Source organism: Hoplias malabaricus, chromosome 14 (assembly GCF_029633855.1).
Source record: "Hoplias malabaricus isolate fHopMal1 chromosome 14, fHopMal1.hap1, whole genome shotgun sequence".
NCBI lineage: Eukaryota > Metazoa > Chordata > Actinopteri > Characiformes > Erythrinidae > Hoplias > Hoplias malabaricus.
The window spans coordinates 26,924,533-26,943,697 of NC_089813.1; the positions used below are offsets into that span (position 1 = coordinate 26,924,533).

Sequence of the window (19,165 nt, forward strand, 5' to 3'; positions counted from 1 at the left end):
ATCTAACTTTGGTTTTTTCAATGGGAAGAGGGTCATGTGACACATCAAACTAATTGGGAATTTCACAAGAAAAACAATGCTGTGCTTGATGAAAATGGTTTTAACGTAACTTTATTCTTTCATGAGTTATTTACAAGTTTACAAGTGCTGCCCATTGTGTTGGATTATCACTCTTCACACACTGATAGCAGCACCGCAGGAGAAATGCTAGCACACGTTTCCAGTATCCGTAGTTTCAGGTGCTGCATATCTTGATGGTATGGTGTGGTATATGGGGTACAAAGATAGTGGGGCCATTCTTCATCAATGGAAACTCAAGGCCACTGGATATGTGAAATCGCTACATGATGATGTGTTTTCCTCTTTATGCACTGAAGCTGGCACGTTCTGGGTTTTTCCAGCAAGATGGTGCACCACCACATTATGGATGTCAGGTCCTAGATGAACAGTTTCCTGGAAAGTGGATTGGTCAACGTGGGCCAGTTGAATGGCCCCCACAGTCTCCTGATCTGACCCCCTTAGACTTTTATCTTTGGGGTCATCTCAAGGCAATAGTCTATGCTGTGAATATACGAGATGTGCAGCACCTGAAACTACGGATACTGGAAGCCTGTGCTAGCATTTCTCCTGCGGGGTTGCTATCAGTGTGTGAAGAGTGGGAGAAGAGGGTTGCATTGACAATCCGACACAATGGGCAGCACTTTGAACACATTTTATAAGTGGTCAGAAACTTGTAAATAACTCATGAAAAAAGAAAGTTACTTTAAAACCAAACACATCATTGTTTTTCTTTGAAATTCCTAATAAGTTTGATGTGTCACATGACCCTCTTCCCATTGGAAAAATCAAAAGTTGGATCCAAAATGTCAGACTTCAAAATGGCCGCCATGGTCACCACCCATTTGAAAAGTTTCCCCCCTCCTATATACTAATGTGCCACAAACAGGAAGTTAATATCACCATACATTCCCATTTTATTAAGGTGGATCCATATAAATGGCCCACTATATACACTCCTGGACTCGGATGGCTAAGGCATCACCAGGGACTGAACAAATGATAAAATCATAAACTGCTGCTCTATTCCAGAACCCTAAAGTGATAATCTAATTTTTTTAAAGGGACTACTAATATTATTTATATTTTTACAGTCTTCAAAGACAAATATAGATGTGCCAAAGAAGGGTTATAAGGCACAGTGGCTTTCACACAGCTCCAGAGTCCTGGGGTTGTGGGTTTGAATCCCACTCCTGGTGACTGTCTGTGAGGAGTGTTATTCACATGTCCACTTGGATTTCCTCTGCGTGCTCCAATTTTTTTTAAAGGTCCAAAGACATAGGTGTGAATGTGAGTGTGTGTTACCTTCAGAAGGACTAGCGCCCCCTCCAGTGTCCAGTGACTCCTGGTAGGCTTCAGATGCACCAGGACCCTTAACTGGATAAGTGGTTACAGACAGTAAATTAATAATAAAAAAAGAGGGTTTTGACTTGAACAGCTTTGAGTTCTACATTTCATATACTTACTGTGATATCTGGAGCCTTGATAGTCACATGACTCCATAAACCTAGATACATTATGAGTCTTGGATAAAGGGCCTTGACTGTCAACATTTAAATGTGAAGTGATTATAGTTATCTTAAATACTCCACCCAAAGGAGAGACTGAGAGGACATAAACAAGAATTAGAGGCTCCATCAGAAAAATGATAAAATTATTAAATAATAGATAGACCTTCACTCTGAGATATTTCCAAGCTACCAAGGTAAAGGTTTCCAAGTATTTTCATTCCAAACTATGCGCACACACACACATACTTGCTTTGTGGAACTAGAGATTCCCCATTTTACTATATCAGCCCTAAGACTACAATGAAACCAAAACCTTTAGGCTCTAGGCTTTTTATCCAGTCAAAAATATCTTCAGTAACTGGTAGTTATGATATTACAAGTGTAGGTATGAGTGTGAGAAATTGACCTCTGGATTTGTTTCCAGATTCTAGAAAAAGGATTTAAGCCTAAAACTAGACCTGTCACACAGCATAGACTTGTCACACAGTCTAATCTCAGTGTCCCGACTTTGAAATATTGATTTGCGTTACGTTTTAAAATTGAAACATTTAAACAGAATACATTTGAAGGAAAGCTGTTGCTTTCCAGTAACAGCAAACCGTCCCCACGAGGTCATGGGATCTGTGTTTTGGGATGCCTATCCATGTGTTATGTAGGGACATTGCATCCCCGCAAGGACGGAAAGACAAGGACGCACGCACAAATAAAATAAATAATACTGTTGACACAGTGCTTACAACAGTCGACAGGCTCAATGTACCCTTGCTATTGAAATATCACATGCTATGAACTAGGCTCATTTACACTTTAGCCCCTCCACACATATCACTACTGTACTGAGGATAAACCACACAAGATGGCTGTGAACATATTTAATTTCATGTCCTTGACAAATGATCCAACTTCCACAAGCTTCACCCTTTTCATCCAGAGTCTAGTCTGAACATGAGTGTAGGAAAAAAGCCAGCTTAGCTGCTTATTCCCACAACTCGGGGCAATTCGGAATGTGGAACTTGCCGGCCAGGGCATGGCTTTATTGGCTGAGTGTGCTGTCAGTCAGTGGGAGTGTGTGCAGTGGAGGCTTTGTAACCAGAGCCCAATGAGGGACAAGGAACAGTTAGAGAGGGACCAGGCTTACTGTCAGGAGGACACACTCTGCTCCAGTCCTGTACAAGAATCTGAGCTCTGGCATGGCTCTGATAGAGGTCTTCTTTGCCCTGGTGGGGGCTTGTGTCATCCTGCGCTGTGCTGTGTGGCTGGCACACTGGCCGATGATATTTTTTCCAAGTGTCTTTTACCCCCTTCCTGAGAACTTTTTTACCTCAATGGGAAAATGGGCAGGTGAGAGAAAGATGCTTTTCATTTTCTTCATTAAATAAACACTCAAAAATCATTTGGGGCTCTGCACAGCAAAACCCTCTGGGTTTATGATTAGATCTCTATCAACACAGCAGGTATTCATTCATCACTGTGGGTTTTAAATGTTGAATTAACACCCACAGTTCTTTCAGTGTTGAATTAACACCCACAGTGTTGAAATAACTCATGCAGCTGTTAATTCCTCACTGTCTGTGTTAATACAACAATAAAGATTTTGCTCTCTTGACTTTATATTTTGCTTATCTGTTTTACTAAGTCTAATTCTTGTACCATGTTTTCACACATAGGTGTTAGTCTGCTCCTGAACTTACTGAAGAATCTTAATTGCTTTTGAAAAGTAAAACCTCATTTGTTAAACTCCAACAAAGAACTTAAATGAATAAATCATAAACAATAAATTAATAAATAAATTCACAGAATGAAAAGCAGGAATGTATTACCAAGAGGAACAATTTAAGACTTGTTCTTGGCAGTATATATTTTAGACTGATATTTAAAATAATAATTCAACTAAATGACTCAATATTTAACTCTAAAAACCAAAGAGAGGCCTGACCTCGCATGACCCATGACTCAGTGTCTTCTGCCCTTACTTGAAACTTCTCCCACCAGCTTTGGTCATTTCTTACGAACTGTGACTTACACAGAGTAAAATTAATCTTTCCCAAATTTCGCATTATTTTCAAAACCCCCTTTGGCATACTGCTCCATGTTTACTGCCCCGAGTGGGATGTTGGGTTCCAGTATCGGAAACCTGGAAGGATTTCTGGAATCCTGAACCAGGATTAGCTGGTCTCCTCGTTCCCAAGGTTTGCATCCACTCCATTCCAGAATTACGAGAGGCAGAGAAAAAAAGGCCATTAGAACGCTATGTTCCAGGGTTTATTATTAGTGATTTCCTTCCCCTTCAGTTTGAAAAAGGTTTTTTTTTCTTTGCTTAAGCTTATTTGACAAAAATTAACATAGACTTGTCTCATTCTGCAAATAGCTTGTTCTTTCACTTACTTGGCATGTGTGAATGGCTATTCACGTACAAGTCTGGGTGTACTGTTATTGTGTGTGCGCGCGCGTGTGTGTGTGTGTGTGTGTGTGTGTGTGTGTGTGTGTGTGTGTGTATGTGTTTTAATGTCTATTCAAATGTTTTTATTCCCTCATAATATTCATGAGTTATTCCCCTGAGAGCTTAAAGCTTGACAAAACATTTCACAACAAAGAATGACAAAAAAAAAACTGGGTATTTATGACTAAATGTTTTAGTAATTTCTAATTTCCAAACATACTGAGAGTCATAGGGTAGTTCAATCATACTTTTTCGACTCATTGCCGTAATCTTTTTCACTTTTTAAGTTGTTCATTTTTAGACACAATGCACCATACAGAACTAGCTTGTAACGCCTTCACACACTCACTCAAATTCAACTGTGTGAATATTTTCCACATTTGCAGTCAAATAATTTCCAATGCAGGAATCTTGCCTAAATTTGGCATCAGATTATCAACAGATCATCATAAAGTGTCTTTCTAACATTCTCAGAGAATTTTCATCAGGAGGAGATGGGAGATATTTTGTGGGAAGGCAGTATTTCATGTGCCCTGATCCTTTATCATCTAGGCACATTGTGTCCCTACAAGTACACACTGTTAAAACAAATGTCACACATGCAAGGAGCCTATATTTTGCTCAGCATGTGTTTGAGTCAGCAAGAATGGTGGGAAAAAATATTCTTTATTTTGAATCCTCTAAACCTAATTAAGATTGGGTTTGAAATGATGGCAAAAATTCATAACACTATGATACATCCAAATTTTTAAAAGGTCTTCGTGGCTAGGGTTACCCTTTTGACCAGTTTTACAGCTGCAAACACTATCAGCATTGTGTGTATATAATTAAAGTCAGGCATATCTGTGAGAATTTGTAAATCTTGTTCTTTGGCGATGCCTCAAATGGCACATTTAAATTGTGCCTTGTGTTCAGCCAAAGCCTGTGATTTATATGCTCTCACAAAATGCCAATTGCAACCCTTGAGACAGCTCTTATAAACTTGTAAATCTACCCTTATAAATAGGTTAAAATCACAGAGTACAGGATTGGTGGAACAGGTTATAGACCTGGAACACATTTAAATACTGACCGATTTTGTGCCAGCATCTAATCTGATGTATTTTCACATTACAGTGATCACTGGGGGGTCAGACGGAATAGGAAAGGCTTATGCACAAGAGGTAAGATAGCACTGAGGACTTGGCAGTACAGCATGTATGATCGAGGCTAATAACTTTTCATAATCTAACCCAATATCAAGAGCAGAACCAATACAAAATCCTGCCGTGCACTTGTATAGAGTTTTATATATAATCACAGTAAATACAAAAATATATATTTAATATAAAACACATAAGAAATATAAGATGTTTTCCCCTATAAAGTAGTAGGTGAGAGTAAGTTTGAAGAACAATGTTTTGTTCAGATTCTCTTTGATTGCATGAATTTGTTAAATCAGTTGCACACATTAGTTAAAATCATTATTTATTAACCGCTAAAACTAGGTAAAAAGTTAAACCAACAAATTCACAAACAGAATATCACACTGGAATAATGTTATTTGGTTTTATTCTAATGTTGGGCGTTATTTGTTGTTTGTTTTTAAGCAAATAAACACTGCTCAGATAAATTCATTCATTCATTCATTCACTTATTCATTATCTGTAAGCGCTTATCCAGTTCAGGGTCGCAGTGGGTCCAGAGCCTACCTGGAATCATTGGGCGCAAGGCGAGAATACACCCTGGAGGAGGCTGCTCAGATAAATTGCTATTTAAATCTCATAATCTCTGGTGCCTAAATCTTTTGCACAGTACTGTATTTGAAAGTCTTTGCACTTTAAATAACTTAAGGCTATAATTAATATCTTGAAATGGTCTTTTGGGTAATTTCATCACTATTTTAACATAATAGATTATTGGAATATATACAATACAAAGCAATTGAAATACAGCATATAAAATGGTAAGAATATTTTTCCAACCTCATCAACATATCTGGATATTACAAATAATTTCTGTTCAATTTTTGTATTTGAAACAAATTCAAAATAAAACTCAATAATTGTCCATGTGCTCTTTTGTTGTTTATTAAGACTCCTTGTCACAGATAATATTGGTGAATTGCAAAACAGAAATTTTCACAATTTCAGTCAATTTTATGTTATCTTAACATTAATAATTTAATAACAGGTGTGCAGTTTAAATGCATTACAATTCCCTTTTCTAATATATTTCTTCCAGAGAGAATTTTAATAGTCTCAACTGGTCTTTACAGTTTGCAAGGCGTGGACTGGACGTGGTGATCATCAGTAGGAGTAAAGAGAAACTGGATAGAGCGAAGAGGGACATAGGTGGAATCTTTTATCCTCTATATCATCAATTTTCATAAGGGAAACCTCAGGTTGAGAAGGAAAAGTCTCTGTTGCTGTAATTTATATATATATATATATATATATATATATATACAGGGGTTAGACAATGAAACTGTCATTTTAGTGTGGGAGGTTTCATGGCTAAATTGGAGCAGCCTGGTGGCCAATCTTCATTAATTGCACATTGCACCAGTAAGACCATGTGCATCCAGTGGTTCAGACATTGTATCCTGAATGTGGTGCTGTGTATCAGGATGACAATGCACCAATACACACAGCAAGACTGGTGAAAGATTGGTTTGATGAACATGAAAGTGAAGTTGAACATCTCCCATGGCCTGCACAGTCACCAGATCTAAATATTATTGAGCCACTTTGGGGTGTTTTGGAGGAGCGAATCAGGAAACGTTTTCCTCCACCAGCATCACGTAGTGACCTGGCCACTATCCTGCAAGAAGAATGGCTTTAAATCCCTCTGACCACTGTGCAGGACTTGTATATGTCATTCCCAAGATGAATTGACGCTGTATTGGCCGCAAAAGGAGGCCCTACACCATACTAATAAATTATTGTGGTCTAAAACCAGGTGTTTCAGTTTCATTGTCCAACCCCGTGTGTATATAAATAAATATATATATATATGTTTTTATGTTTTTATTTATTTTTGACTTAAACTAATTTCTCCCTTTTTCCCAACAGAGATTAGCACAGGGGCAAAGGTCATAGCGATAGCTGCAGACTTCACCAAAGGAAATATTTACAGAGGCATTGCAGAGAAAATTGAGGATTTGGAAGTTGCCATTTTAGGTTTGTTAGCTCAACATGTGTATTTATGAAATACTAAATAATAGTTTCACGTTTGATCTTTCGTTATTAATCTTATATTTTTCATTTTACTTTTTGGGGATTTCCAGAAATTAAATTTTAGTTCTGTCCCAGCTGGCAATCAAGGAAATGTAATTACTGCAGAATATTTGTTACAGATGTGCTGGGCCAAAGCCAAATGTCTGAATAGATTAATCAGTTTGAGGAACACTGGTCTAATTTTTAATCTTTCCTTACCTTATAGTTAATAACGTGGGCATTCTACCAACCCAGATCCCCTGCAAGCTACTTGAAACAAAGCAACTCGAGCAGGTGAGATCAAAGTTTGTATGAATAAAGAAATTACTTTGCATATTAGTTACTCATTATTCATTTCTTAAGACGTATGAGCAGAAAAGTCAGCAAAGTGTGCTGGACACTAGCTCTCTAGGATGAGAGTTGTGCATTATTATTATTATTATTATTATTATTTTTGCCATTCTTAGTCAAAACAGTAATTTACTTCCAGTTATTTAATTGTATGTGACAGAAAATTATCAACAGTCAAAATTATCAAAGACAAAATGATCAAAGAGTCAACAGTATTCAGTAGGGATGTCCCGATCCGATCTCAAACATCAGTATCGGGGCCGATCAGCATTGTTTTACTGATCTGTATCTGCTTTATTAGGCTCAATCTTGAGTCCGATCTTGTTTCCTGTAGGTGGCAAGCTCACACTCCCTCCTTCAGATGTGGAAAATACATAGTAGAATAGTCTTTTGTGTACTTGTACTTTAAGTAGTTTTAAAACCTGTAACTTTACTTTTACTTAAGTACATTTGTCTTGATGTATTGTACTTCACTACATTTTAAATCACATCCGTTATATAGTAAAAATGTAAATAAATAAGCAAGAAAACTACCTGAGTGAATGATGGGCTGGAGAACAATCTACTGCTAAAATCACAAGAAATATGGAGACGAACAAATCCGTTACTAAGTGCCGACCCAGCTGAGTGCGACACCCCATCAAATTCTGAGTTGCTCTGGAAAGAAATGAACCCCATGTTTAAGGGACCACTTCGGTTTCAAGTGCAAGAAAGGCGACATAATGCAGTGTAAGCTGTGTTTGCCAAGAGAGAATTAGTGGCTTATAAAAGCCCAATATAAAACCTGTGCATGTAGGACATGTACTGGTAGGTTAAATAATAGTTGTACCATTGCACTGGTAAATATAAATTTTCCTATTTTAGTGAGAGGCTCAAAAGAGTGTGTGTTGGTTAGTATTACTGCACTGTTACTTCTATTGGCCTTTGTGTTACAACTCAACCTGTACAAATTAATTTGATCTATCTCACATACTCTATGTGTGTGTTAACATACTTCACTGAACTTTTTTACACTTTTTTCTATTTGAGCTATTACAGCTCTGTATTTAAAAGCACCTGGCTGCTGTGACAATTTCAATTCCGTCAAGGGACTCATAAAATTCAATCAAATCTAGCTTACAACCTGCTGGCAACGTGTTATTAAACTATGTTTGAAGTACATAGCATAAGTAGATGTATTACCCATAGCAGACAACGCTCAACAGTCTTCCAGTTCCTAGGAGCAGACTGAAAGAAGACTGTGAGCTGGAAGAAAGCTGAAGCTGAAGCTGTCTACTATGTGTAATACACTGACTAGGCATAAGTACTTCATAAATACCCACTTCAAAACAACAGAAATATCCCTTTAATGGGAATATGATGTTTAGTAGATATAACTTCAACTATTTTAATAGTCATGTTCATATCTTCAGGCATCTCCGTGACTAGTTTGTTTCATTTGTTAAATTCCATTATTTAAAGCCAATTGGTTTGAAATATATCCCCTTGTCCTTTTTGTCACTACACAGGAGAGAACCCCCCCTACCCCCAGTAATTTTACATGTACTTGAGTACAATTTCATTAAAGTAACATTACTTATACATAAGTAGAATATTTTAGTACTCTTTCCACCTCAGCCCTTCTCCTCCCGTAGCATACTTTGTAAACCTTGCAGTGATCTGGCCACCGTAGCGAGACACACTTCTTTCTGACTGTTCCACACAAACACACAATTCCCACGAGTCATATTCACAGCTGGAGTGTGAGAGAACGTGATTAGAGTCGCCAACCGTCTTGTATTTGGACACTAAATGCCGTGTTGTGTTTTGGACCCATACGGGACACATTTTATCCCACATTTTGGAGGCGAGACTTAAGACCATGATTGGTTTGAGACACGCTGCTCTCCCTCAACCAGAGGAAGGGGCGGATACTCCACTGCTCCAGCAAAAGCTGACCTCAAAGCTGTCAATGACATCATGTTTCACACAAACACAAACAAACTACCCAGACACACTTTATGCTCACAACAACAGTACAAGACCTTTTAGACCACCAAAATCATCACATCTACTCAATTTAATGACTGGAAATTAAATATTAATTAAACAACACCCTGTGAGTTGTGCCTAGTGTTGTAGCTTTGTAACTAAGCTTTAACACTGTAAATCTTACATTTAAATGTTTGTTTTATGTACTAAAATCTTTAAGTGCAGAGGTGGTATATAATTAATGTAATACTACAATAATTATAGTCATATTTAGAAAAGCATGGGCATGTCTAGAATACCTCTTTTATTTTCTCATAGAATATTAATGGAGTGATCAACTGCAACGTCAAAACAATGGTCAAGGTCAGTACACACATTTACACAAAAAGGTTCCCAGTGACTTTTGCATGAAGTCAGTTCCTCCAGAACTATAAACTTGTACTAACAAATGCCTTAATGATCTGGATATTCAAGCTGCTACTTTTGTACTACACATTTAGTGTAAGGATGTTTATATATGTGTTAGCTACTGTACACATGACAAGCTTGCATTTTTTTTGTTTTTTTTTTAATGCAGATGTGTCAGATCATCCTCCCTGGAATGGTGAAAAGGTTAAAGAACTCGAAACAGTAACCAGTTCTCCATTTCTTAATATCTGCTTGTACTCCAGAAATGACAACTTCATTACATCTATGTTTCCACAGGGGACGGGGCATCATTCTGAATGTGTCTTCTGGAATGGCAAAAATCCCTTGCCCCATTTACACGTTATACACAGCAACAAAGGTGGTGTATAAATGATCAATTCTCAAGGAATCTTCCAAGTAATCAACTATGTTAACCAATTATTAATAATTTTCACGTGGGCTGATTCACATTATTTGTTTCATAATTTTGCATAATTCAGTGGTCATGATGTAAACTAAGTCATTAAACATGTTTTGTTTTGTTTTTTTGCTAGAAATTCCTATACAATTCCTTTAGGAATTGCACTGCCATTCTGTTTATTAATCAAAATGACCAATATACAACATGAACATTCTTTAAACCATCAGAGAATGCATTTGTAGCAATTTCTTGATATCCATTATACAGCTTATAAAGGTATTTCATTTTCAGGCATCTGCTTTCTATCATTGCCAATGTAAACAATTCCACCTCTGTATGTGCCTCTAGAGCTGACCAGTTCACATCAATGAACGACTCTGGTTACATCTTAATCACTGAATTATGCTGGTATTTGTAACAAAATATCATGTGCTAGTATTTATTTAAAAGGTAGGTCTCCAAATAAATTTCCTATTTAATGATACTGTTTTTATATTAGACTTAAATATTTGGCCCAGAATTGGCATTGAATTTAAGGGGACATAAGTTAATACAGTTCCCTGGTCTGTGACACGCATTTTTCAAAATATCACATTAATAATTTAATAATTTAAAAGCTACTGCATTATTTTACAATTACAATAAAGTTAAGGTAAATTCTACTTTAAAATCGAGGCTGAAAAGCTGTGAAGTTGATTATCAATATTTCTAGAATGTTTTTGGAGTCTCCTGAAGTACCTGACCCTGACTTATGATATCATCTTTCTTAGGTTTTTGTTGAAAGATTCTCACGGGGTCTCCAAGCTGAATATAAGTCCAGTGGAATTCTTATTCAAGTATATTTAATCATTCTTTAATATAACTCTGCATTCACCTATTATTATTCACAGACAAAGTTCTTATATGTATAGTACAGAACGTCATCAAGAGCCTTACTCTCCCCAGGTGGTGTCCCCTTTTGCAGTTTCCACACAAATGTCAGGACACCTGAAAACAAACTTGATTACGCTCTCAGCTGAAGGGTTTGTGAGGAACTCACTGATGCACTTGAAAGCTGGAGAACAAACATATGGCAGCATCAGCCATACAATTCTGGTAATGATAAAAAATTCTAATGACTATAATATTATACATATAGTATAATATTAGTAATATAGTACTTATTGTTGAACATCCTATCATCTCCATGTACACTGTACATTCACTTCTTATTCACCCCTTATACACATACTCTCCATTCCCACTTGTGGCACTGTTTCCACTCTTTTTTTCTGGAGCTACATGAAAAAGTGTTTAAAAACAAATGATCATTACAGATGAATTTCATGGCAATTAAAATATTTTTAACCTTACAATAACATTTAAAATATGTGTATTTTAATACGTACATCACCTATCAGTGGAATTCTGTAGAGATAGCTGTACTGTTGAGTCTCCTCATTTTATGAGCAATGAAGTTGTATACCCCAAACAGGTCCATGAAATATGCAACATGTTGGTGGAATAAGTAAGTGACATGCATTATATTTGTTCAAGTGTAAGCATTGATGACTGTTACTAGTCTGCTATATTGGGGTCTTGTATGTGGCGAGTTTGAGTTTATGGATGACAAGATTAGGAGGCACAGACAGAAACCAGAAATCATCATTACAGATCGTCCCTCTGGCTGATTTAAAAATTCAAATGGAAATCATACAGATGAATGACTCCTTGGAAGGACAGTGCAACATATTATGATATACAGCCAGTGTTGTATCAAATCAGAACAAATATGTACTCTCTGTGTACCGTCCTATTTTGATTTTGATTCTGTGGGAGCCATCACTGTGCCACATTGTAAACCATCCATCAAACCATTCTTCAGCCCACCATGAAGGGGAAATTAATTAATTCTAAAGCCAGTTCAAAGTTTTGTCCATGGGCATGTAATATTTTCATCTTTTTAAGTCACATTGTCCTTAGTAGAAAATCTGAAAACAACGGAGCTATGGAACATGCTGGGTGGAACTTTATAACCATTATGGTGCATGGTAACATTAGACATTAGAACATTATTGTGGACATTGTTGAACACCTCTGTCAGTTAAGGATCTACCTTATATTGCCAGGAATCACTCTTTAGAAGAGGGGTCTACTACTAATAAGGGCCTTATTTGTCTCTGCCTGTCTTACCTCTTAGCCTTACCCCTCAGTTTTGCCTAAGGGTAGGGTGTCTAAGTTCGTGTCAGGATAGAGGGGTATGGCATAATGTTAGGGGTAAATAGTACTGTCAGGGATCGCGGGGCAGACTGACTGAGGCGGACGCACTTGCTAAAACACCTATTACTTTATTTACACAAAAGATAACAAAACAAAGACAGGCAGACTTAGACAGGGAAACACACACAACAACACGACTTGACTTGGGGAAGGGAACGAGCAAGAGAACGAGTACGATAACAAATGACCGACAAAAGGAAGTGAAGGAAGGGGACTTTAATACAAAACACAGACGAGACGCACCTGAGACAGATAACGAGGGGGCAGTGTAACAAATGAGACAAACAAGAAGGCGGAACAAAGGCGGGACTAGGGAAACAACAAAACAGAGCCATGTGCTGAGAACGAGCACATGGCCGGGAAAACAGACATGACGAGGGCGTGACAAGTACGTATAATGGAAATTATTCAGAGATGCACTTCAACGGAGTGTTATGAATTCTTTGCGAATCACTGGCAGGATGTAATCAAACAAACCCACAGGTATAAATATATTCTTCTTTAGAAACTATGATGAAGGTTTCATTATCTTATTTCAAAATATTTTCAATGTATTATGACATTTTACTTCATGACAAGCATATGCAGATGCTTGACAAGCAGATGTCTGTGTAGTTAAACTAGTTAAACTTAAAGGAAACCTCTTCCATTGTGGGTAAACGCAGTTCTTAGTGGAACAATGTATTTGAGGGGAAAAAACAACTGTTGTTTGTACATGGCTGACGTTAACTTGTCTGTAAGTTCATATTCACTGTTTGAATTACCACAGTAACTCATTTGTAACACGAGTTGTTTAGTTTTATAGCACTTTCAGTAACGCAGTTAGCCGTCTCCTAAATGTATAGACTTTTCCACATGAAGTGATCTAAAGCAGCAAAAATAATTACCAATCTTTTGAGCAGGAATGGAACAACCCTCATTTCTGCTTTTCAACGTTTGGAGTTTTCTATTTTGTCTAAAAAACTCCAGATACCTCTGCTATGAGAAAGAGAAAGGGAGCCTAACATACAGGATCGAGACAGTTTTTTTTTTTTTTTACTCATTTACAGACACTGCGGCTTCGTAAACACATTAGACAGGTTTCAAGCACAAAAACACACTGGAGAGCTAGCAAATGGTGAGAACACATAATCTGAATTTTATAAAAAGTGTTTTTTGATTACTATCTTGAACTTTGCCTTTAAGTGGTAATGCAATTACATTCTAGTTCCAGAGGCTACTGAAGCATTTAAGGTAGAACTGGAAGGTTCAAATTAAGGAAGCTTGATTCTGCTTCATATCACACAAGATTTAGGACTGGGTGATAATATACGCTTGTTGAACACTTCTGAAGGCATATGATGCCCTAAATTTAACTCTAAACCAGCAGCGCACATCTGTATTATTGCAGACTGGCAGAGCTGCCTATGGGATTCTGCTAGTATTTTGGTAATGAAGCACTGTTCTTTTTATGTTCTGATGATGTATGAGGCTCTGGAACAGCTGTTCTATTTCAGAGGGGAAGATTTTAACTGCGATTCCCACTCCGGGTGACTGTCTGTGAGGAGTTTGGTGTGTTCTTCCCGTGTCCGCGTGGGTTTCCTCCGGGTGCTCCGGTTTCCTCCCACAGTCCAAAAACACACGTTTGTTGGTGGATTGGTGACTCAAAAGTGTCCGTAGGTGTGTGAATGAATATGTGTGTGTGTGTGTGTGTGTGTGTTGCCCTGTGAAGGACTGGTGCCCCCTCCAGGGTGTATTCCCGCCTTGTGCCCAGTGATTCCAGGTAGGCCCTGGACACACCGTGACCCTGAACTGGATAAGCGCTTACAGATAATGGATGGAGATTTTAACCGCTACAAATTGTAATTTTCAAGGGGCAAGGTGACACACAAAATAAGATGTAGGGTTAACAATAAGAAATGGTACTAGCCTGAGTTGTCAGGATGCCAACTGGCAAAAAGCTTCAAAACAGGTGATTGAGAAATGCTGTATTCCATTTACCTCATATGTTGTGTGTCGTAGCTTTTAATGATGTCTAAACCAAGCCTTGTTTGCAGTTAGCACTATTAGTGATACCAAAGTGATAAATGTGCAAAATTTTGTACATCCAAACACCATGGAAATACACATGCCACATATAGCAGTTGGACAGTAGTACAATTGATTTAATGAGACATAAATAGATAAAAGCACTATTTATCTTTTTTCACAAAGGAAATCTGATTTGTGGGGATGTTCGAGATGAAATTTGAAATTTCAACAACAGAATTCAAATGGAATACAGCATTAAACATCTATGCCACCACTTCACGTAACTGGTGTTTACTTGCCTCAGCTCTCACAATCACCTCAGTGTTTACTCACCTCTCTCACACATCTCAGTGTCTATCAGTAAACAATCACCCCAAAGTTTATTGCCTTGAGCTCATTATCATCTTAGTGTTTACACCCATCAGCTCTCAGTCACCTCACCGTTCGTTTACCTTAGTTTAATTACCTCAGAGTTTACTCCCCTCAGCTCACCACCACTTCAAAGTTTATTACCATCATCTCACAATCATTTCAATGTTTACTCTCATCAAATGCTGGATTCTGCTGCTGTGGTTTTATTGCTATTTTAAGCATAATGGTTCTATAACATCAGAGAAATTGACATTGCACCTCTGAGCTGATTACATTTTCTTGCAGGGCTGGGTTGTCCAAGCCATTCCCACCTGGATTCTGAGGAGAGATGCGTTCCACCACAGTTTCCAGGAGTATGTGAAGAAGAGAATGGGGACCTGAGTGTTCAGTTTGTATTTCCATACTTCTATAGAGCACCTTATAATATTCTTTGCACTAGTGACTATTGCTTGCACAAGATGGCATTGCTGACAGGAACACTCTGCTGAGGAATCCAAAGGTCAGATTAATATAGCATTTACCCAGCCCTGCACGTCAGTCTGCCCCTTCAGATACTAAAATGGATTCTTTTCATCAATGGATTTAACTCAGTATCTTTGCACCTCCCAGAGGAAGCTCAAATGGGCAGGGCTGTGTGACTTGTCAGAGACAGCCCTGTTTTGTAATTGGTCCCAAGATGAAAAAGACTTTCACTGCACTGCAACCATGGAAAATGTAATCCACAATTCAACAATTATTCTACCATTCAAAGGTTTGGAATCATTTGCCATGACAATAAATCCACTCACTGACCAATATATTGACCTTTATTTACAGTCAGTTTCCATCGTGCCAACTCCATTTACTATATAGACAGATGAACCAAAATATTAAGGCTTCCTGCCTAAAGTGCTGTTTAAATAGGTGACATCAAACTGAACCCCATATCAAATATCTAAACCGAGGGTTTCCCAGCAGAGAATCTCCCTCCAAGGTTTTCTTCCCACAGTGCATCCTATAGATAATGTCTCTCCACTTGAGGCAAGAGAAAACAGGTCTCATTGGACCAGTTGCCATTGATTAAATTCCAACAAAGTTCAGGTTCCAACGCTCAGTTGATTGCAGGCCCATTGTTGGAAAGGTTTGGTGGTGGCTAGCACTTAGGATAAGTGTCTTAATCAGTCTCCACCTTCTGAATTCTCGGAATTATAACTCCATTTCTGGATCATATGGTCACATCAACAGGTGGAAGAGGCTGAACTTTTGGGGATGCTTTTACAGAGGAAGGATTCTGATTCCTATTTCTGTCTATTTTTTAGTCCCAGTACTTAACTACAGAAAGAATTTGGACACCAATCAATATGTTTTGATATAAATTGCTTGCTTTGCTACATCTAAATGGAAACTTATGCAATTAACCATTTCACCATATAGTTTGGCATTGAATACATTACCAAAAATATCCAGTGAAAGTTTTATTTCACTGATTCAGATTACTTAGGTAGTCTTCTTCATTGTGAAGAACACATGAAAATTTGATCAGTTCTAGCACATTCGTATCATTGATTGACCAACTGCATGATGAGGAGTCCATAATTGCAGTTTTGACTGTGATTTTACAGCTAATGCCGATTTCTATCTTGATTCCCTACAGTAGGAAAATCCAAGAAACTCAGCCAGGACCTCAGTGAGAAACTCCATAAGTCTGGTTCCTCATGAGCAATTTAACACATGAAATATAATGGTGACATAAAATTTGTGGAATCTTAAGCCTGGGGGTACATAACATTTTGGCCTCAACTGTCATTGAAACGCAATAATTCCAAACTCTTGAATAGTATGATAAATGACAGTGGGACTGAATAAGAAAGATACATGGCTCCACCTAGTGGAAACAAATAAAGTTCCTAGTTGATTTTGGTGAAGTCAATTCTACTTTTAGTATCACTCTGAATGTTAAATGCTAGGGCATTATAAGATTAATTTGACATCAGTGGAGGCATGCAACTAAGTACAGTACTAATTAGAATACTTTTATCTCTGCTTATATATTATATTCAGGAGTATAGAAACATAATATTTAGGAAAGCTATATTTTGCTATATTTTATGCAAATAATTTGTTTTTTGTTAGTGATGACACCCATGACATTACACCGATGACATTTCAGCTTTAGCGTTTTAGACCAAAACTATCCAAAAACAGAACATTCCAGTTGATAGGTGCATGGCATATTAAGAAGACGTTCCACTGTATTTCTATACGTTACTTAATAATAAATATTTTTTTTTACTTCTAATTTTGTACCTTTTCTCAACGTGTTTCTGGGAGATGAATAATTTTCATCTAATTATTTCCAAAGCAATGTCACAAACTAATCCTAATACGTACTGAAATGACTAAAATAAACCTGCGACACTGATCATCAGTCTAATACTGGGTGGATCCTTACATAAATATATGGATTCTAAATGGTTCTTTGGTACAAAATGTACTTCCAGTTGTTTAGGAACAAAAAGAAGTTACTAAGTGATGCTGTAATTGTCTTTGTGCAAACATCTTTTACAGTTTGAGATATAATCACCACATTAAAAATATAACTTTCAGGAGGTTAATATTATCATTACTAAAAATACCAATTTTTGAAGTCTTGTGGAACTGTAGTAAATATACACTTTGGATATCCAGAAGACATCCCTAATTAACAAGCACAAGAAGACGTTTATAATACAAATTCCTTTTGCTATCAAACAGATATTCTGTGAGATTACAGACTGTTAAATTACAGTAGAACTAAATACTGTCTGAAAGAAGTCATTTTTAATTACAACGGGCAAAAGTACGATTTAAAATGTTTTTCCCTCAGTGTAAATATACATGCATGTAGTTTATGTTTGCACAAACATTGCTTTAAATGTATGACATTAAAAACAAGTAGTTTTTTAAGCAAAGAAATGTAGAATGTATCCCTGTATTTTCATTTGGACACATTTATTTAGGTGCCTGCTTAGGTTTGTTGTTGTGTATAGTGTCCTTTTATATTTAACAGGTGTGCCCCCTGGAAGAGCTGTTCAGCTTGCCCTAATGATCTTATTCTTTACAGTGGTAGATGGCATGAGCAGTGTGTACCTAGTTTTCAAATGTTTTCCATGAGGCCTTGAAGGCTTACACAACTGTCCTTAGACTCTGACATCACTAAGTATGCACTTTAAAAAGGGCCTTTGGACATATGGCAAGACTGGGATACGGTCCGTTATGTAACATTAAAGATAACATTTAGAAATATTCAGTTATAACCAAATAATATTCTCATTTTAAAACACACACTCAAAAATACAAATGGTACCAAAATGCATATATAGAATACAATTGGGGAGGCACGGTGGTGCAGCAGGTAGTGGCGCAGTTACACAGCTCCAGGAGTGTTGGACCTGGAGGTTGTGGGTGAGTGTGAGTGTGTGAGTGAATGTGTGTGTGTCTGTGTTGCCCTGTGAAGGACTGGTGTCCCCTCCAGGGTGTATTCCCGCCTTGCGCCCAATGATTCCAGGTAGGCCCTGGACCCACCGCGACCCTGAACTGGATAAGCAGTTACAGATAATGAATGAATGAATACAATTGTACCTGAAAACGAAATATTATAGGAGAGGGGTGGTGAAAGGAGAAATTCTGTTTATCTAAAAACAATGACACAATGTAGAGCTTTCGCTTCAAGGAGTATGTATAAATAACTGAGTGACTAACAAGCAAAGTTATGTACGCTGATTTACGTGTAAAATCAAGAGACGTGTTTGAGTCCAAAGAATACTAAACTTTACCTCAGGACTCAAGAGATCCACATTTTCACTACTTGTTATTTCTGGCCAGTAGAGGGCATTGTTTGCCAGTTTCTAAAGAAGCAGCTTTGTTCAAGATACAACAGCTGGCCTGAATCTCTCTGAAGTGTGGAAGACATACTTCATAAAATCAGAAGAAAGATGCAGGGCATAAACAAATGAGAGAGATAAGGGGGATTTCCAAAGGTGACATTTCTCCCAAATAAAGCTATTAATCACTGAGTAGTCTAATTCATAATGTACATTTATTTGACAGGATAACTATTACTTTCAGCTGATATATCAATGTGTTCTGGTTTTACTACAGGGAATTTCCAGAGTTTATCAAATGCAACACCATTTCTAGGTGTTTGCAC

The 19,165-nt window shown here is 37.5% G+C and overlaps 1 protein-coding gene across 3 annotated transcripts; it reads left to right on the forward strand.

Moving 5' to 3' along the window:
* Positions 1–2,737: 2,737 nt before the first annotated feature.
* Positions 2,738–17,756, forward strand: hsd17b3 (hydroxysteroid (17-beta) dehydrogenase 3). 3 transcript variants are annotated; one of them, XR_010795335.1, is made up of 12 exons: positions 2,738–2,909; positions 5,125–5,171; positions 6,266–6,341; positions 7,062–7,169; positions 7,432–7,499; positions 9,846–9,890; positions 10,105–10,139; positions 10,233–10,314; positions 11,127–11,192; positions 11,302–11,451; positions 15,283–15,942; positions 16,141–17,756. XR_010795335.1 is itself a non-coding variant. In XM_066644083.1 (11 exons), the coding sequence occupies exons 1-11, from the start codon at positions 2,759–2,761 to the stop codon at positions 15,376–15,378; spliced, it is 924 nt and encodes a 307-aa protein (XP_066500180.1). In that variant the 5' UTR covers positions 2,738–2,758; the 3' UTR covers positions 15,379–17,756. The 3 variants fall into 3 exon arrangements, 1 of the variants encoding a protein (XP_066500180.1); XM_066644083.1 differs by having other exon boundaries at positions 15,283–17,756; XR_010795336.1 differs by lacking the exon at positions 2,738–2,909 and having other exon boundaries at positions 5,126–5,171; positions 6,232–6,341.
* Positions 17,757–19,165: the final 1,409 nt, after the last annotated feature.